Source organism: Oncorhynchus kisutch, linkage group LG27 (assembly GCF_002021735.2).
Source record: "Oncorhynchus kisutch isolate 150728-3 linkage group LG27, Okis_V2, whole genome shotgun sequence".
Lineage (NCBI taxonomy): Eukaryota > Metazoa > Chordata > Actinopteri > Salmoniformes > Salmonidae > Oncorhynchus > Oncorhynchus kisutch.
Genome location: NC_034200.2, coordinates 41,026,699 through 41,046,032, shown reverse-complemented (window position 1 = coordinate 41,046,032; position 19,334 = coordinate 41,026,699). Strand labels below are relative to the sequence as shown.

The following is a 19,334-nucleotide window of genomic DNA, read 5'->3' as shown; positions in this document are numbered from 1 at the left end:
TACGGTACAGAGTCAATGTGGAGGCTATATACAGGGTGTTACAGTACAGAGTCAATGTGGAGGCTATATACAGGGTATTACGGTACAGAGTCAATGTGGAGGCTATATACAGGGTGTTAAGGTACAGAGTCAATGTGGAGGCTATATACAGGGTATTACGGTACAGAGTCAATGTGGAGGCTATATACAGGGTATTACGGTACAGAGTCAATGTGGAGGCTATATAACAGGGTATGACGGTACAGAGTCAATGTGGAGGCTATATACAGGGTATTACGGTACAGAGTCAATGTGGAGGCTATATACAGGGGTTATGGTACAGAGTCAATGTAGAGGCTATATACAGGGTGTTATGGTACAGAGTCAATGTGGAGGCTATATACAGGGGGGTACCGTTACAGAGTCAATGTGGAGGCTATATACAGGGTATTACGGTACAGAGTCAATGTGGAGGCTATATACAGGGGTTTATGGTACAGAGTCAATGTGGAGGCTATATACAGGGGGGTACCAGTACAGAGTCAATGTGGAGGCTATATACAGGTGTTATGGTACAGAGTCAATGTGGAGGCTATATACAGGGGGTACCAGTACAGAGTCAAGTGGAGGCTATATACAGGGTATTACGGCACAGAGTCAATGTGGAGGCTATATACAGGGTGTTATGGTACAGAGTCAATGTGGAGGCTATATACGGGGGGTACCAGTACAGAGTCAATGTGGAGGCTATATACAGGGTGTTATGGTACAGAGTCAATGTGGAGGCTATATACCGGGGGTACCAGTACAGAGTCAATGTGGAGGCTTATACAGGGGGTACCCGGTACAGAGTCAATGTGGAGGCTATATACAGGGTGGGGGGTGGGGGGGTGCGGTAACGGGTACACAGTCAATGTGGAGGCTATATACAGGGGGTACGGTACACAGTCAATGTGGAGCAGGCTATACAGGGGGTCGGGTACCAGTACAGATCAATGTGGAGGCTATATACAGGGTGTTACGGTACAGAGTCAATGTGGAGGCTATATACAGGGTGTTATGGTACAGAGTCAATGTGGAGGCTATATACAGGGGGTACCAGTACAGAGTCAATGTGGAGGCTATATACAGGGTATTACGTTACAGAGTCAATGTGGAGACTATATACAGGGTATTACGGTACAGAGTCAATGTGGAGACTATATACAGGGTATTACGGTACAGAGTCAATGTGGAGACTATATACAGGGTATACGGTACAGAGTCAATGTGGAGGCTTATACAGGGTATTACGGTACAGAGGTCAATGTGAGCTATATACAGGGTATTACGGTACAGAGTCAATGTGGAGGCTATATACAGGGTATTACGGTACAGAGTCAATGTGAGGCTATATACAGGGTGTTACGGTACAGAGTCAATGTGGAGGAGGCTATATACAGGGTGTTACGGTACAGAGTCAATGTGTGTGGAGGCTATATACAGGGTATTACGGTACAGAGTCAATGTGGAGGCTATATACAGGGTATTACGGTTACAGAGTCAATGTAGAGGCTATATACAGGGGGGGGTACGGTACGAGTCAATGTGGAGACTATATACAGGGGCTACCGGTACAGAGTCAATGTGGGGGCTATATACAGGGGGTACCGGTACAGAGTCAATGTGGAGGCTATATACAGGGTATTACCGTACAGAGTCAATGTGGAGGCTATATACAGGGTATTACGGTACAGAGTCAATGTGGAGGCTATATACAGGGTATTACGGTACAGAGTCAATGTGGAGGCTATATACAGGGGTTACGGTACAGAGTCAATGTGGAGGCTATATACAGGGTATTACGGTACAGAGTCAATGTGGAGGCTATATACAGGGGTGTACGGTACAGAGTCAATGTGGAGGCTATATACAGGGTGTACCGGTACAGAGTCAATGTGGGAGACTATATACAGGGGTTTATTACGGGTACAGAGAGTCAATGTTGGAGGCTATTATACAGGGTATTACGGTTACAGAGTCAATTGTGGAGGATAATATACAGGTATTATGGTACAGAGTCAATGTGGGCTAGGGCTAATACAGGGTTAAGGGTATTTACTGGTACAGAGTCGTATGTGGAGGCTAAGTGATACAGGGTATTACGGTTACAGAGGTCAATGTGGAGGCTATATACAGGGTGTTACGGTACAGAGTCAATGTGGAGGCTATATATACAGGGTATTTACGGCTACAGAGTCAATGTCGTGGCTATATACAGGGTACTACGGTACAGAGTCAATGTGGAGGCTATATACAGGGTATTACGGTACAGAGTCAATGTGGAGGCTATATACAGGGTATTACGGTACAGAGTCAATGTGGAGGCTATATACAGGGTATTACGGTACAGAGTCAATGTGGTGGCTATATACAGGGTGTTACGGTACAGAGTCAATGTGGAGGAGGCTATATACAGGGTATTACGGTACAGAGTCCAATGTGGGGCTATATACAGGGTATTACGGGTACAGAGTCAATGTGGCGGCTATATACCAGGGTATTACCGTACAGAGTCAATGTGGAGGCTATATACAGGGTATTACGGTACAGAGTCAATGTGGTGGCTATATACAGGGTATTACGGTACAGAATCAATGTGGAGGCTATATAAAGGGGGGGGGTACCGGTACAGAGTCAATGTGGAGGCTATACTACAGGGGGGTTACCGGTACAGAGTCAATGTGGAGGCTATATACAGGGTGGTACCGGTACAGAGTCAATGTGGAGGGCTATATACAGGGGGGTACCGGGTACAGAGTCAATGTGGAGGCTATATACAGGGGGGGGGTACCGATACAGAGTCAATGTGGAGGCTATATAACAGGCGGACAGTAGTACCGGTACATGAGTCAATGTGGATGCCTATATACAGGGAGGTACCCAGTACAGAGTCAATGTGGAGGCTATATACAGGGGGCGGGGTGCCGGGGTAACGGTAACAGAGTCCATGTGGAGGCTATATACAGGGTCTTACGGTACAGAGTCAATGTGGAAGGCTATATACAGGGTATTACTGGTACAGAGTCAATGTGAGAGGCTATATACAGGGTGTTATGGTACAGAGTCAATGTAGAGGCTATATACAGGGTGTTATGGTACAGAGTCAATGTGGAGGCTATAATACAGGGGTGGTACCAGTACAGAGTCAATGTGGAGGCTATATACAGGGTATACGGTACAGAGTCAATGTGGAGGCTATATACAGGGTGTTATGGTACAGAGTCAATGTGGAGGCTATATACAGGGGGTACCAGTACAGAGTCAATGTGGAGGCTATATACAGGGTGTTATGGTACAGAGTCAATGTGGAGGCTATATACAGGGGGGGTACCAGTACAGAGTCAATGTGGAGGCTATATACAGGGGTATTACGGCACAGAGTCAATGTGGAGGCTATATACAGGGTGTTATGGTACAGAGGTCAATGTGGAGGCTATATACAGGGGGGTACCAGTACAGAGTCAATGTGGAGGCTATATACAGGGTGTTATGGATACAGAGTCAATGTGGAGGCTATATACAGGGGGTACCAGTACAGAGTCAATGTGGAGGCTATATACAGGGGGTACGGTACAGAGTCAATGTGGAGGCTCTATACAGGGGGTACCGGTACACAGTCAATGTGGAGGCTATATACAGGGGGGGGGTACCGGTACACAGTCAATGTGGAGGCTATATACAGGGGGTACCAGTACAGAGTCAATGTGGAGGCTATATACAGGGTGTTACGGTACAGAGTCAATGTGGAGGCTATATACAGGGTGTTATGGTACAGAGTCAATGTGGAGGCTATATACAGGGGTGGTACCAGTACAGAGTCAATGTGGAGGCTATATACAGGTATTACGGTACAGAGTCAATGTGGAGACTATATACAGGTATTACGGTACAGAGTCAATGTGGAGACTATATACAGGGTATTACGGTTACAGAGTCAATGTGGAGACTATATACAGGGTATTACGGTACAGAGTCAATGTGGAGGCTATATTACAGGGTATTACGGTACAGACGTCAATGTCGAGGCTATATACAGGGTATTACGGTACAGAGTCAATGTAGAGGCTATATACAGGGTATTACGGTACAGAGTCAATGTGGAGGCTATATACAGGGTGTTACGGTACAGAGTCAATGTGGAGGCTATATACAGGGTGTTACGGTACAGAGTCAATGTGGAGGCTATATACAGGGTATTACGGTACAGAGTCAATGTGGAGGCTATATACAGGGTATTACGGTACAGAGTCAATGTAGAGGCTATATACAGGGGGGTACCGGTACTGAGTCAATGTGGAGGCTATATAAAGGGGTGTTACAGTACAGAGTCAATGTGGAGGCTATATACAGGGGGGGGGGGTACCGGTCAGAGTCAATGTGGAGGCTATATCAGGGGGTGCCGGTACAGAGTCAATGTGGAGGCTATATACAGGGGGGTACCAGTACAGAGTCAATGTGGAGGCTATATACAGGGTATTACGGTACAGAAGTCAATGTAGAGGCTATATACAGGGTATTACGGTACAGAGTCAATGTAGAGGCTATATACAGGGTATTACGGTACAGAGTCAATGTGGAGGCTATATACAGGGTGTTACGGTACAGAGTCAATGTGGAGGCTATATACAGGGTGTTACGGTACAGAGTCAATGTGGAGGCTATATTCAGGGTATTACGGTACAGAGTCAATGTGGAGGCTATATACAGGGTATTACGGTACAGAGTCAATGTAGAGGCTATATACAGGGGGGTACCGGTACTGAGTCAATGTGGAGGCTATATACAGGGGGTACCGGTACTGAGTCAATGTGGAGGCTATATAAAGGGTGTTACAGTACAGAGTCAATGTGGAGGCTATATACAGGGGGTACCGGTACAGAGTCAATGTGGAGGCTATATACAGGGGGTGCCGGTACAGAGTCAATGTGGAGGCTATATACAGGGGGGTACCAGTACAGAGTCAATGTGGAGGCTATATACAGGGTGTTACGGTACAGAGTCAATGTGGAGGCTATATACAGGGGGTACCGGTACAGAGTCAATGTGGAGGCTATATACAGGGGGTACCAGTACAGAGTCAATGTGGAGGCTATATACAGGGTGTTACGGTACAGAGTCAATGTGGAGGCTATATACAGGGTATTACGGTACAGAGTCAATGTGGAGGCTATATACAGGGTGTTACGGTACAGAGTCAATGTGGAGGCTATATACAGGGTATTACGGTACAGAGTCAATGTGGAGGCTATATACAGGGGGGTACCGGTACAGAGTCAATGTGGAGACTATATACAGGGGCTACCGGTACAGAGTCAATGTGGGGGCTATATACAGGGTGTTACGGTACAGAGTCAATGTGGAGGCTATATACAGGGTGTTACGGTACAGAGTCAATGTGGAGGCTATATACAGGGTATTACGGTACAGAGTCAATGTGGAGGCTATATACAGGGTGTTACGGTACAGAGTCAATGTGGAGGCAATATACAGGGTATTACGGTACAGAGTCAATGTAGAGGCTATATACAGGGTATTACGGTACAGAGTCAATGTGGAGGCTATATACAGGGTATTACGGTACAGAGTCAATGTGGAGGCTATATACAGGGTGTTACGGTACAGAGTCAATGTGGAGGCTATATACAGGGTGTTACGGTACAGAGTCAATGTGGAGGCTATATACAGGGTATTACGGTACAGAGTCAATGTGGAGGCTATATACAGGGTATTACGGTACAGAGTCAATGTAGAGGCTATATACAGGGGGTACCGGTACTGAGTCAATGTGGAGGCTATATACAGGGGGTACCGGTACTGAGTCAATGTGGAGGCTATATAAAGGGTGTTACAGTACAGAGTCAATGTGGAGGCTATATACAGGGGGTGCCGGTACAGAGTCAATGTGGAGGCTATATACAGGGGGTACCAGTACAGAGTCAATGTGGAGGCTATATACAGGGTGTTACGGTACAGAGTCAATGTGGAGGCTATATACAGGGGGTACCGGTACAGAGTCAATGTGGAGGCTATATACAGGGGGTACCAGTACAGAGTCAATGTGGAGGCTATATACAGGGTGTTACGGTACAGAGTCAATGTGGAGGCTATATACAGGGTATTACGGTACAGAGTCAATGTGGAGGCTATATACAGGGTGTTACGGTACAGAGTCAATGTGGAGGCTATATACAGGGTATTACGGTACAGAGTCAATGTGGAGGCTATATACAGGGGGTACCGGTACAGAGTCAATGTGGAGACTATATACAGGGGCTACCGGTACAGAGTCAATGTGGGGGCTATATACAGGGTGTTACGGTACAGAGTCAATGTGGAGGCTATATACAGGGTGTTACGGTACAGAGTCAATGTGGAGGCTATATACAGGGTATTACGGTACAGAGTCAATGTGGAGGCTATATACAGGGTGTTACGGTACAGAGTCAATGTGGAGGCAATATACAGGGTATTACGGTACAGAGTCAATGTAGAGGCTATATACAGGGTATTACGGTACAGAGTCAATGTGGAGGCTATATACAGGATATTACGGTACAGAGTCAATGTGGAGGCTATATACAGGGTGTTACGGTACAGAGTCAATGTGGAGGCTATATACAGGGTGTTACGGTACAGAGTCAATGTGGAGGCTATATACAGGGTATTACGGTACAGAGTCAATGTGGAGGCTATATACAGGGTATTACGGTACAGAGTCAATGTAGAGGCTATATACAGGGGGTACCGGTACTGAGTCAATGTGGAGGCTATATACAGGGGGTACCGGTACTGAGTCAATGTGGAGGCTATATAAAGGGTGTTACAGTACAGAGTCAATGTGGAGGCTATATACAGGGGGTACCGGTACAGAGTCAATGTGGAGGCTATATACAGGGGGTGCCGGTACAGAGTCAATGTGGAGGCTATATACAGGGGGTACCAGTACAGAGTCAATGTGGAGGCTATATACAGGGTGTTACGGTACAGAGTCAATGTGGAGGCTATATACAGGGGGTACCGGTACAGAGTCAATGTGGAGGCTATATACAGGGGGTACCAGTACAGAGTCAATGTGGAGGCTATATACAGGGTGTTACGGTACAGAGTCAATGTGGAGGCTATATACAGGGTATTACGGTACAGAGTCAATGTGGAGGCTATATACAGGGTGTTACGGTACAGAGTCAATGTGGAGGCTATATACAGGGTATTACGGTACAGAGTCAATGTGGAGGCTATATACAGGGGCTACCGGTACAGAGTCAATGTGGAGACTATATACAGGGGCTACCGGTACAGAGTCAATGTGGGGGCTATATACAGGGTGTTACGGTACAGAGTCAATGTGGAGGCTATATACAGGGTGTTACGGTACAGAGTCAATGTGGAGGCTATATACAGGGTATTACGGTACAGAGTCAATGTGGAGGCTATATACAGGGTGTTACGGTACAGAGTCAATGTGGAGGCTATATACAGGGTATTACGGTACAGAGTCAATGTGGAGGCTATATACAGGGGGTACCGGTACAGAGTCAATGTGGAGACTATATACAGGGGCTACCGGTACAGAGTCAATGTGGGGGCTATATACAGGGGGTACCGGTACAGAGTCAATGTGGAGGCTATATACAGGGTATTACCGTACAGAGTCAATGTGGAGGCTATATACAGGGTATTACGGTACAGAGTCAATGTGGAGGCTATATACAGGGTATTACGGTACAGAGTCAATGTGGAGGCTATATACAGGGTGTTACGGTACAGAGTCAATGTGGAGGCTATATACAGGGTATTACGGTACAGAGTCAATGTGGAGGCTATATACAGGGTGTACCGGTACAGAGTCAATGTGGAGGCTATATACAGGGTGTACCGGTACAGAGTCAATGTGGAGACTATATACAGGGTATTACGGTACAGAGTCAATGTGGAGGCTATATACAGGGTATTACGGTACAGAGTCAATGTGGAGGCTATATACAGGGTATTACGGTACAGAGTCAATGTGGAGGCTATATACAGGGTATTACGGTACAGAGTCAATGTGGAGGCTATATACAGGGTATTACGGTACAGAGTCAATGTGGAGGCTATATACAGGGTGTTACGGTACAGAGTCAATGTGGAGGCTATATACAGGGTATTACGGTACAGAGTCAATGTGGTGGCTATATACAGGGTATTACGGTACAGAGTCAATGTGGAGGCTATATACAGGGTATTACGGTACAGAGTCAATGTGGAGGCTATATACAGGGTATTACGGTACAGAGTCAATGTGGAGGCTATATACAGGGTATTACGGTACAGAGTCAATGTGGTGGCTATATACAGGGTGTTACGGTACAGAGTCAATGTGGAGGCTATATACAGGGTATTACGGTACAGAGTCAATGTGGAGGCTATATACAGGGTATTACGGTACAGAGTCAATGTGGAGGCTATATACAGGGTATTACCGTACAGAGTCAATGTGGAGGCTATATACAGGGTATTACGGTACAGAGTCAATGTGGTGGCTATATACAGGGTATTACGGTACAGAATCAATGTGGAGGCTATATACAGGGGGTACCGGTACAGAGTCAATGTGGAGGCTATATACAGGGGGTACCGGTACAGAGTCAATGTGGAGGCTATATACAGGGGGTACCGGTACAGAGTCAATGTGGAGGCTATATACAGGGGGTACCGGTACAGAGTCAATGTGGAGGCTATATACAGGGGGGTACCGATACAGAGTCAATGTGGAGGCTATATACAGGGGAGTACCGGTACAGAGTCAATGTGGAGGCTATATACAGGGGGTACCAGTACAGAGTCAATGTGGAGGCTATATACAGGGGGTACCGGTACAGAGTCAATGTGGAGGCTATATACAGGGTATTACGGTACAGAGTCAATGTGGAGGCTATATACAGGGTATTACGGTACAGAGTCAATGTGGAGGCTATATACAGGGGGTACCGGTACAGAGTCAATGTGGAGGCTATATACAGGGGGTACCGGTACAAAGTCAATGTGGAGGCTATATACAGGGTTTTACAGTACAGAGTCAATGTGGAGGCTATATACAGGGGGTACTGGAACAGAGTCAATGTGGAGGCTATATACAGGGTTTAACAGTACAGAGTCAATGTGGAGGCTATATACAGGGGGGTACCGGTACAAAGTCAATGTGGAGGCTATATACAGGGGGTACTGGTACCGAGTCAATGTGGAGGCTATATACAGGGGGTACTGGTACCGAGTCAATGTGCGAGGGTACAGATTAGTCGAGGTAACTGAGGTAATATGTACATGAAGGTAGGAGTAAATTGATTGTAAATAGTCCATTTGATTAGCTGGTCAGCAGTCTTATGGGGCTAGAAGCTGTTAAGCCGTTTGGATCTATACTGAGGTGGTATACTCCTCGATGCCATGGGATGAATCCCGGAACATATTCCAGTCTGTGCTAGCAAAACAGTCCTGCAGCTTTCTGCATCTGCGTCATCTGACCACTTCAGTATCCAGCGAGTCACTGGTACTTCCTGCTTTAGTTTTCGCTTGTTAGCAGAAATCAGGAGGATAGAACTATCGTCAGATATATCCAAATGGAGTGAAAGTAGTCTCCAATTTGTTTTCCTCTGGTTGCACAGAAATGAGGTAAAAACAAATTTAAGTTTCCCTGCATTAAGGTTCCCGGCAACTAGGAGCACCGCCTCTGGATGAGCATTTTCCTGTTTGCCTATGGCCTTATACTGATCGCTATCCGAGTGGCTACTCCTGGCTAACGTCTCTGTCCCGAAGCAAGCACCAGTTAGCCTGGAACTAGCCTCGAGCTAGGCCCATCTCCCGGGTAGCCGAACAATATATACCATATGTGAGTCTCTCACTGTTGCCGCCTGTTATAGACCCCCCTCAGCTCCCAGCTGTGCCATGGACACCATATGTGAATTGATTGCCCCCCATCTATCTTCAGAGTTCATTCTGTTAGGTGACCTAAATTGGGATATGCTTAACACCCCAGCAGTCCTACAATCTAAGCTAGATGCCCTCAATCTCACACAAATTATCAAGGAAACCACCAGGTACAACCCTAAATTCGTAAACATGGGCACCCTCATAGATATTATCCTGACCAACTCGCCCTCCAAATACACCTCCACTGTCTTCAACCAGGATCTCAGCGATTACTGCCTCATTGCCTGTGTGCGTAATGGGTCCGCGGTCAAACGACCACACCTCATCACTGTCAAACGCTCCCTAAAACACTCCTGCAAGCAGTCAGGAACACTCAGTCAGTTAGGAAAGCTAAGGCTAGCTTTTTCAAACAGAAATTTGCTTCCTGTAGCACTAATTCCAAAACGTTTTGGGACACTGTAAAGTCCATGGAGAATAAGAGCACCTCCTCCCAGCTGCCCATTGCACTGAGGATAGGAAACACTGTCACCACCGTTAAATCTACGATAATCGATCATTTCAATAAGCAATTCTTCCACCGCTGGCCATGCTTTCCACCTGGCTACCCCGGCCAACATCTCAACACCCCCTGCAGCAACTTGCCCCCCCCCCCTTCTCCTTCACCCGATGTTCTGAAAGAGCTGCAAAATATGGATCCCTATAAATCAGCTGGACTAGACAATCAGAATCCCCTCTTCCTAAAATTATCCACAGAAATGGTTGCAACCCCTATTACTAGCTTATTCAACCTCTCTTTCATCCCCAAAGATGGGAAAGCTACCGTGGTCATCCCTCTCTTCAAAGGGGGAGACACTCTAGACCCAAACTGTTATAGACCTATATCCATCCTGCCCTGCTGTTCTAAAATCTTTGAAAGCCAAGTTAATAAACAGATCACCGACCATTTTGAATCCCACCGTACCTTCTCCACTATGCAATCTGGTTTCCAAGCTGGTCATGGGTTCACCTCAGCCATGCTCAAGATCCTAAACTATATCATAACCGCCATCGATAAAAGACTGTGTACTGGGCAGCCGTCTTCATCGACCTGGCCAAGGCTTTCGACTCTGTCAATCACCACATTCTTATCGGCAGACTAAACAGCCTTGGTTTCTCAAATGACTGCCTCGCCTGGTTCACCAACTACTTCTCAGATAGAGTTCAATGTGTCAAATCGGAGGGCCTGTTGTCCGGACCTCTGGCAGTCTCTGTGGGGGTGCCACAGGGTTCAATTGTAGGGCCGACTCTTTTCTCTGTATATATCAATGATATCACTCTTGCTGCTGGTGATTCTCTGATCCACCTCTACGCAGACGACACCATTCGGTATACATCTGGACACTGTGTTAACTAACCTCCAGACGAGCTTCAATGCCATACAACTCTCCTTCCGTGGCCTCCAACTGCTCTTAAATGCTAGTAAAACTAAACGCATGCTCTTCAACCGATCGCTGCCCGCACCCTCCCGCCCGACAAGCATCACTACTCTGGACGGTTCTGACCTAGAATATGCGGACAACTACAAATACCTAGGTGTCTGGTTAGACTGTAAACTCTACTTTCCAGCCTCACATTAAGCATCTCCAATCAAAAATGAAATCTAGAATCGGCTTCCTATTTCGCAACAAAGCCTCCTTCACTCATGCTGTCAAACATACCCTCATAAAACAGACTATCCTACCAATCCTTGACATCGGCGATGTCATCTATAAAATAGCCTCCAAACACTCTACTCAGCAAACTGGATGTAGTCTATCACAGTGCAATCCGTTTCATCACCAAAGCCCCATATACTACCCACCACTGGGACCTGTATGCTCTCGTTGGCTGGCCCTCGCTTCATCTATAAGTCTTTGCTAGGTAAAGCCCCACCTTATTTCAGCTCACTGGTGACCATAGCAACACCCACCCATAGCACACGCTCCAGCAGGTATATCTTACTGGTGACCATAGCAACACCCACCCATAGCACGCGCTCCAGCAGGTATATCTTACTGGTGACCATAGCAACACCCACCCATAGCACACGCTCCAGCAGGTATATTTCAGTGGTCACGATAGCAACACCCACCCATAGCACGCGCTCCAGCAGGTATATTTCACTGGTCACCATAGCAACACCTACCTATAGCACACGCTCCAGCAGGTATATCTTACTGGTGACCATAGCAACACCCACCCATAGCACGCGCTCCAGCAGGTATATCTTACTGGTCACCATAGCAACACCCACCCATAGCACACGCTCCAGCAGGTATATTTCACTGGTCACCATAGCAACACCCACCCATAGCACACGCTCCAGCAGGTATATCACACTGGTCACCATAGCAACACCCACCCATAGCACACGCTCCAGCAGGTATATCACACTGGTCACCATAGCAACACCCACCCATAGCACACGCTCCAGCAGGTATATCACACTGGTCACCATAGCAACACCCACCCATAGCACGCGCTCCAGCAGGTATATCTCACTGGTCATCATAGCAACACCCACCCATAGCACGCGCTCCAGCAGGTATATTTCACTGGTCATCCCCAAAGCCAACACTTCCCTTGGCCGTCTTTCCTTCCAGTTCTCTGCTGCCAATGACTGGAACGGATTGCAAAAATCTCTAAAGCTGTACACAGCCAATGTGTAAATAGACCACCCAACTACCTCATCCCATATTATTACTTACCCTCTTGCTTTTTTGCACCCCAGTATCTCTATTTGCACATCGTCATCTGCACATCTATCGCTCCAGTATTGCTTTATCTTGGCCAGGTCGCAATTGTAAATGAAAACTTGTTCTCAACTTGCCTACCTGTTTAAATAAAGGTGAAATAAAATAAATAAATAAATGCTAAATTGTAATTGTAATTATTTTCACCTCTATGGCCTATTTATTGCCTTACCTCCCTAATCTCCTACATTTGCACACACTGTACATATATATTTTTGTGTGTTTGACTGTATGTTTGTTTATGTGTAACTCTGTGTTGTTGTTTGTGTCGCACTGCTTTGCTTTATCTTGGCCAGGTCACAGTTGTAAATGAGGACTTGTTCTCAACTGGCCTACCTGGTTAAATAAAGGGTTAGGGTTATATATATAAACACCTGGTTAAATAAAGGGTTAGGGTTATATATATAAATACCTGGTTAAATAAAGGGTTAGGGTTATATATATAAATACCTGGTTAAATAAAGGGTTAGGGTTATATATATAAATACCTGGTTAAATAAAGGGTTAGGGTTATATATATAAATACCTGGTTAAATAAAGGGTTAGGGTTATATATATAAACACCTGGTTAAATAAAGGGTTAGGGTTATATATATAAACACCTGGTTAAATAAAGGTGAAATAAAAATAAGATAAAAACTGTCAAGTGTCTTCACTGACATTTTCAACCTCCCTGTCCGAGTCTGTAATGCCTACATGTTTCAAGCAGATCACCATAGTCCCTGTGACCAAAGAAGCGAAGGTAACCTGCCTAAATGACTACTGACCCGTAAGCACTCACATCGGTAGCCATGAAGTGCTTTGAAAGGCTGGTAATGGCTCACATAAACACCATCATCCCAGGAACCCTAGACCCACTCCAATTCACATACTGCCCTAACAGATCCACAGATGATGCAATCTCTATTTCACTCCACACTGCCCTTTCCCACCTGGATAAAAGGATCACCTACGTGAGAATGCTGTTCATTGACTACAGCTCAGCGTTCAACACCGTAGTATCCACAAAGCTCATCACTAAGCTAAGGACCCTGGGACTATAAACACCCCCCTCTGCAACTGGATCCTGGACTTCCTGACGTGCTGCCCCCAGGTGGTAAGGTTAGGTAACAACAAATCCGCCACGCTGATCCTCAACACGGGGGCCCTTCAGGGGTTCGTGCTCAATTCCCTCCTGTACTCCCTGTTCACCCACGACTGCTTGGCCAAACATGACTCTAATATCATCATTAAGTTTGATGACGACAAAACAGTGGTAGGTCTGATCACTGACAACGATGAGACAGCCATTAGGGAGCAGGTCAGAGACCTGGCAGTGTGATGCCAGGGCAACAACCTCTCCCTCAATGTGATCAAGACAAAGGAGCTGATTGTGGACTACAGGAAAAGGTGGGCCGAACAGGCTCCCATTAACATCAACGGGGCTGCAGTGCAGCAGGTCGAGAGATTCAAGTTCCTTGGTTTCCACATCACCAACGAGCTATCATGGTCCAAACACACCAAGACAGACGTGAAGAGGGCACGACAAAACATTTTCCCCCTCAGGAGATTGGCATGAGATCCTCAAAAAGTTCTACAGCTGCACCATCGAGAGCATCCTGACCACTTGCATCACCGCCTGGTATGGTAACTGCTCAGCATCTGACCGTAAGGCGCTACAGAGGGAAGTACATATGAACCAGTACAACACCAAGCTTTCTGCCATCCAGGACCAATATACTAGGTGGTGTCAGAGGAAGCCCCAAGTCACAGTCTGTTTTTTCTGCTACTGCACGGCAAGCCTTACCAGAGCACCAAGTCTAGGACCAAAAGGCTCCTTAACACCTTCTAACCCATAAGCCATAAGACTGCTAAACAATTAATCAATTAGCCACCTGGATTATTTACATTGACACCCCCCACCCTCCTCCATTTGTTTTTACACTGCTGCTACTTGCTGCTTATTACATATGCATAGTCACTATACCCATACCTACAAGTACAAATTACCTCGACTAACCTGCACATTGACTCTGTACCGGTACCCCCTGTATATAGCCTCCACATTGACTCTGTACCGGTACCACCTGTTTATAGCCTCCACATTGACTCTGTACCGGCACCACCTGTTTATAGCCTCCACATTGACTCTGTACCGGCACCACCTGTTTATAGCCTCCACATTGACTCTGTACCGGCACCACCTGTTTATAGCCTCCACATTGACTCTGTACCGGCACCACCTGTTTATAGCCTCCACATTGACTCTGTACCGGCACCACCTGTTTATAGCCTCCACATTGACTCTGTACCGGCACCACCTGTTTATAGCCTCCACATTGACTCTGTACCGGTGCCCCCTGTATATAGCCTCCACATTGACTCTGTACCGGTGCCCCTTGTATATAGCCTCCACATTGACTCTGTACCGGTGCCCCCTGTATATAGCCTCGTTATTGTTATTTTATTGTGTTACTTAAAAAAAAATGGTACTTTGCTTTAGTGCCGAATACCTGTTGTATACCAATAAAATGTGATTTCATTTAATGAATCAAAATAGTTAGTGCAAAAAAGGGTCAACGCAGATAGTCCGGGTCTGTTCTCTCCGGGTAGCTGTTTAGCAGACTTAAAGGGTTGGGAGTAGAAGCTGTTTGGGGCCCGTGGTTCCATACTTGGTACATTGGTACTGCCTGCCGTGCGGTAGCAGAGAGAACAGTCTATGACTTGGGTGGCTGGAGTCTTTGACCATTTTTAGGGCCTTCCTCTGACACCGCCTGGTATAGAGGTCCTGGATGTCAGGAAGCTTGGCCCCAGTACTGTGCCGTACACACTACCCTCTGTATCGCCTTGCGGAGGGATGCCAAAGAGTTGACATACCAGGCGGTGATGCAGCCAGTCAAGATGCTCTCAATGGTGCAGCTGTAGAACTTTTTGAGGATCTGAGGACCCGTTCTCAATCTTTTCAGCCTCCAGAGGGGGAAGAGGACTTGTCGTGACTTCTTCACGACTGTGTTGGTGTGTGGACAATGTTAATTTCTTAGTGATATTTACATTTGTAAAAAAATGTAACCTTTATTTAAGTAGGCAAGTCAGTTAAGAAAAAAGTATTATTTACAATGACGGCCTACCCCGGCCAAACCCAGACGACGCTTAGCCAATTGTGTGCCGCCCAGCCTGGATCCGGCACTGAGATGCATATAGACCGCTACGCCACTCGGGAGCCCCGAAGAACTTGAATCTCTTGATCCGATCCACCACAGCCTCGTCAATGTGGATGGGTGTGGCTCGGCCCTCCGTTTCCTGTAGTCCACAATCAGCTCCTTTGTCTTGCTGACGTTGAGGGAGAGGTTGTTATCCTGGCACCACCCGGCCAGGTCTCTGTCCTCCTCCCTATAGGCTGTCTCATCGTTGAGGGAGAGGTTGTTGTCCTGGCACCACCCGGCCAGGTCTCTGTCCTCCTCCCTATAGGCTGTCTCATCGTTGAGGGAGAGGTTGTTGTCCTGGCACCACCCGGCCAGGTCTCTGACCTCCTCCCTATAGGCTCTCATCGTCGTTGTTTATCAGGTCTACCACCGTTGTATAATAGCTCTCTAAGGTCTAAGAGGAAGAACTAAACCTTGTGTATTCTACTATTACTACTTTCAAGAGGAAGTTGAAAGCCTGACTGAGTTCCTTAAACTCAGCCCCCCCCCCCCCCTCCCGCCGACCCTTTGACCCACAGTTTGAGAACCACTGATCTAGGGAATAGGGTTCCATTTGGGTCAGCCGTGATAAAGCCTGTTCCACCCACCATGATGGAGACGACCGTAGGTCCCTTGATCACCCACCAGAGGGCAGTGGTGTTGTTGGTATCCCAGCAACTACAGGGTACAGGACAAGAGACACAGCAGGGGGTGAGACTGATATTGTCCCAAAAGGCAACCTATGCCCTTTATAGTGCGTATGACCAGGGCCCATAGGGGATAGGGCACTATATAGGGAATAGGGCTCCGTTTGGGACACAAATATTATTATCCATATTATAAGGTTCTAAACGATGACATCACATCAGCGATAATAAATAAATATATTAGGCTGTGGTTTGATATAGCCTTCACCTGGTACAGGCTAAAGGAAGCACATTAAAAACCTTCACCTGGTACAGGCTAAAGGAAGCACATTAAAAACCTTCACCTGGTACAAGCTAAAGGAAGCACATTAAAAACCTTCACCTGGTACAGGCTAAAGGAAGCACATTAAAAACCTTCACCTGGTACAGGCTAAAGGAAGCACATTAAAAACCTTCACCTGGTACAGGCTAAAGAAAGCACATTAAAAACCTTCACCTGGTACAGGCTAAAGGAAGCACATTAAAAACCTTCACCTGGTACAGGCTAAAGGAAGCACATTAAAAACCTTCACCTGGTACAGGCTAAAGGAAGCACATTAAAAACCTTCACCTGGTACAGGCTAAAGGAAGCACATTAAAAACCTTCACCTGGTACAGGCTAAAGGAAGCACATTAAAAACCTTCACCTGGTACAGGCTAAAGGAAGCACATTAAAAACCTTCACCTGGTACAGGCTAAAGGAAGCACATTAAAAAGCTTGGAAGCAGCATATGTCATGTGCAGACTTTCTTTATTCAAAAGTTCACAAGTTTGTTATTGAGGTATAAACAGATAGTGAATGTGCAGTTCCTAGGTCTGTTGTAAACATCTTTACATGAGTCATGTAAAGATGTAACCCTGGTTTGGACGTACCTTGTGTCGTCAAAGTGAAGCCTCAGAGCAGCCCAGACAGTTACACAAATGGTGGGAGTACCTAAACACACAGACAGAGAGAACAGATCAGGAATCTGATCTGAATCCTGAAGACAGAGAGAACAGATCAGGAATCTGATCTGAAACCTGAAGACAGAGAGAATTGATGAGGAATCTGATCTGAAACCTGAAGACAGAGAGAACAGATGAGGAATCTGATCTGAAACCTGAAGACAGAGAGAACAGATCAGGAATCTGATCTGAATCCTGAAGACAGAGAGAACAGATGAGGAATCTGATCTGAAACCTGAAGACAGAGAGAACAGATCAGGAATCTGATCTGAAACCTGAAGACAGAGAGAACAAATAAGGAATCTGATCTGAATCCTGAAGACAGAGAGAACAGATGAGGAATCTGATATGAAACCTGAAGACAGAGAGAACAGATAAGGAATCTGATCTGAAACCTGAAGACAGAGAGAACAGATGAGGAATCTGATCTGAATCCTGAAGACAGAGAGAACAGATGAGGAATCTAATCTGAATCCTGAAGACAGAGAGAACAGATAAGGAATCTGATCTGAAACCTGAACACATTGATAAGACTTAGAAGACAAAAGGGTTCAACCAGCAGATAAGGGTCGTGACATTGGGCTCAACCAGACGATGAGGACAACGACATTGGGTTCAACCAGCAGATAAGAGCTGTGAGATTGGGTTCAACCAGCAGATAAGATCTGTGAGATTGGGTTCAACCAACAGATAAGGGTCGTGGAATTGGGTTGAACCAGCAGATAAGAGCTGTGAGATTGGGTTCAACCAGAAGATGAGGACAACGACATTGGGTTCAACCAGCAGATAAGGGCCGTGACATTGGGTTCAACCAGCAGATAAGGGTCATGACATTGGGTTCAACCAGCAGATAAGAGCTGTGAGATTGGGTTCAACCAGCAGATAAGGGTCGTGACATTGGGTTCAACCAGCAGATAAGGGTCGTGACATTGGGTTCAACCAACAGATAAAGGTCGTGACATTGGGTTCAACCAGCAGATAAGGGTCGTGACATTGGGTTCAACCAGCAGATAAGGGTCGTGACATTGGGTTCAACCAGCAGATAAGGGTCGTGACATTGGGTTCAACCAACAGATAAAGGTCGTGACATTGGGTTCAACCAGCAGATAAGGGTCGTGACATTGGGTTCAACCAGCAGATAAGGGTCGTGACATTGGGTTCAACCAGCAGATAAGGGTCGTGACATTGGGTTCAACCAACAGATAAAGGTCGTGACATTGGGTTCAACCAACAGATAAGGGCTGTGATATTGGGTTCAACCAACAGATAAGAGCTGTGACATTGGGTTCAACCAGCAGATAAGGGCCGTCACGGCTCAACCAGAAGATGAGGACAACGACATTGGGTTGAACCAGCAGATAAGGGCTATTGGGTTCAACCAGAAGATGAGGACAACAACATTGGGTTCAACCAGTAGATAAGGGCCGTGACACTGGGTTCAACCAGCAGATAAGGGTCGTGGCATTGGGTTCAACCAGCAGATAAGGGTCGTGACATTGGGCTCAACCAACAGATAAGGGCCGTGACATTGGGTTCAACCAACAGATAAGGGCCGTGACATTGGGTTCAACCAACAGATAAGGGCCGTGACATTGGGCTCAACCAGCAGATAAGGGCCGTGACTGTCGGCTCCTGGAGAGGGAGAAACCCACAGTTAAAACTACCCCAGGCTAACCTACTGTCGGCTCCTAGAGAGGGTGAAACCCACAGTTAAAACTACCTCAGGCCAACCTACTGTCGCCTCCTGTTTCTCCCTCTCCAGGGGGTGTTTTGACTACTATGTAGGAGGTATCTGGTCTCCAGGGTGTTTTGACTGTACTATGTGGGAGGTATCTGGTCTCCAG

The 19,334-nt window shown here is 46.5% G+C and overlaps 1 protein-coding gene across 2 annotated transcripts in view; it reads right to left on the bottom strand.

The window, feature by feature from the left end:
* The window catches only part of LOC116357834 (pituitary adenylate cyclase-activating polypeptide type I receptor), a 99,905-nt gene that overhangs the window by 27,817 nt on the left and 52,754 nt on the right, over positions 1-19,334 (bottom strand). For both annotated transcript variants that reach the window (XM_031807290.1, XM_031807291.1), the window contains exons 9-10: positions 17,419-17,479; positions 16,468-16,537 (exon numbers count right to left, since the gene is read on the bottom strand). In XM_031807290.1, the coding sequence (XP_031663150.1) occupies positions 16,468-16,537; positions 17,419-17,479 (131 nt within the window). The remainder of the gene's footprint in view (positions 1-16,467; positions 16,538-17,418; positions 17,480-19,334) is intronic.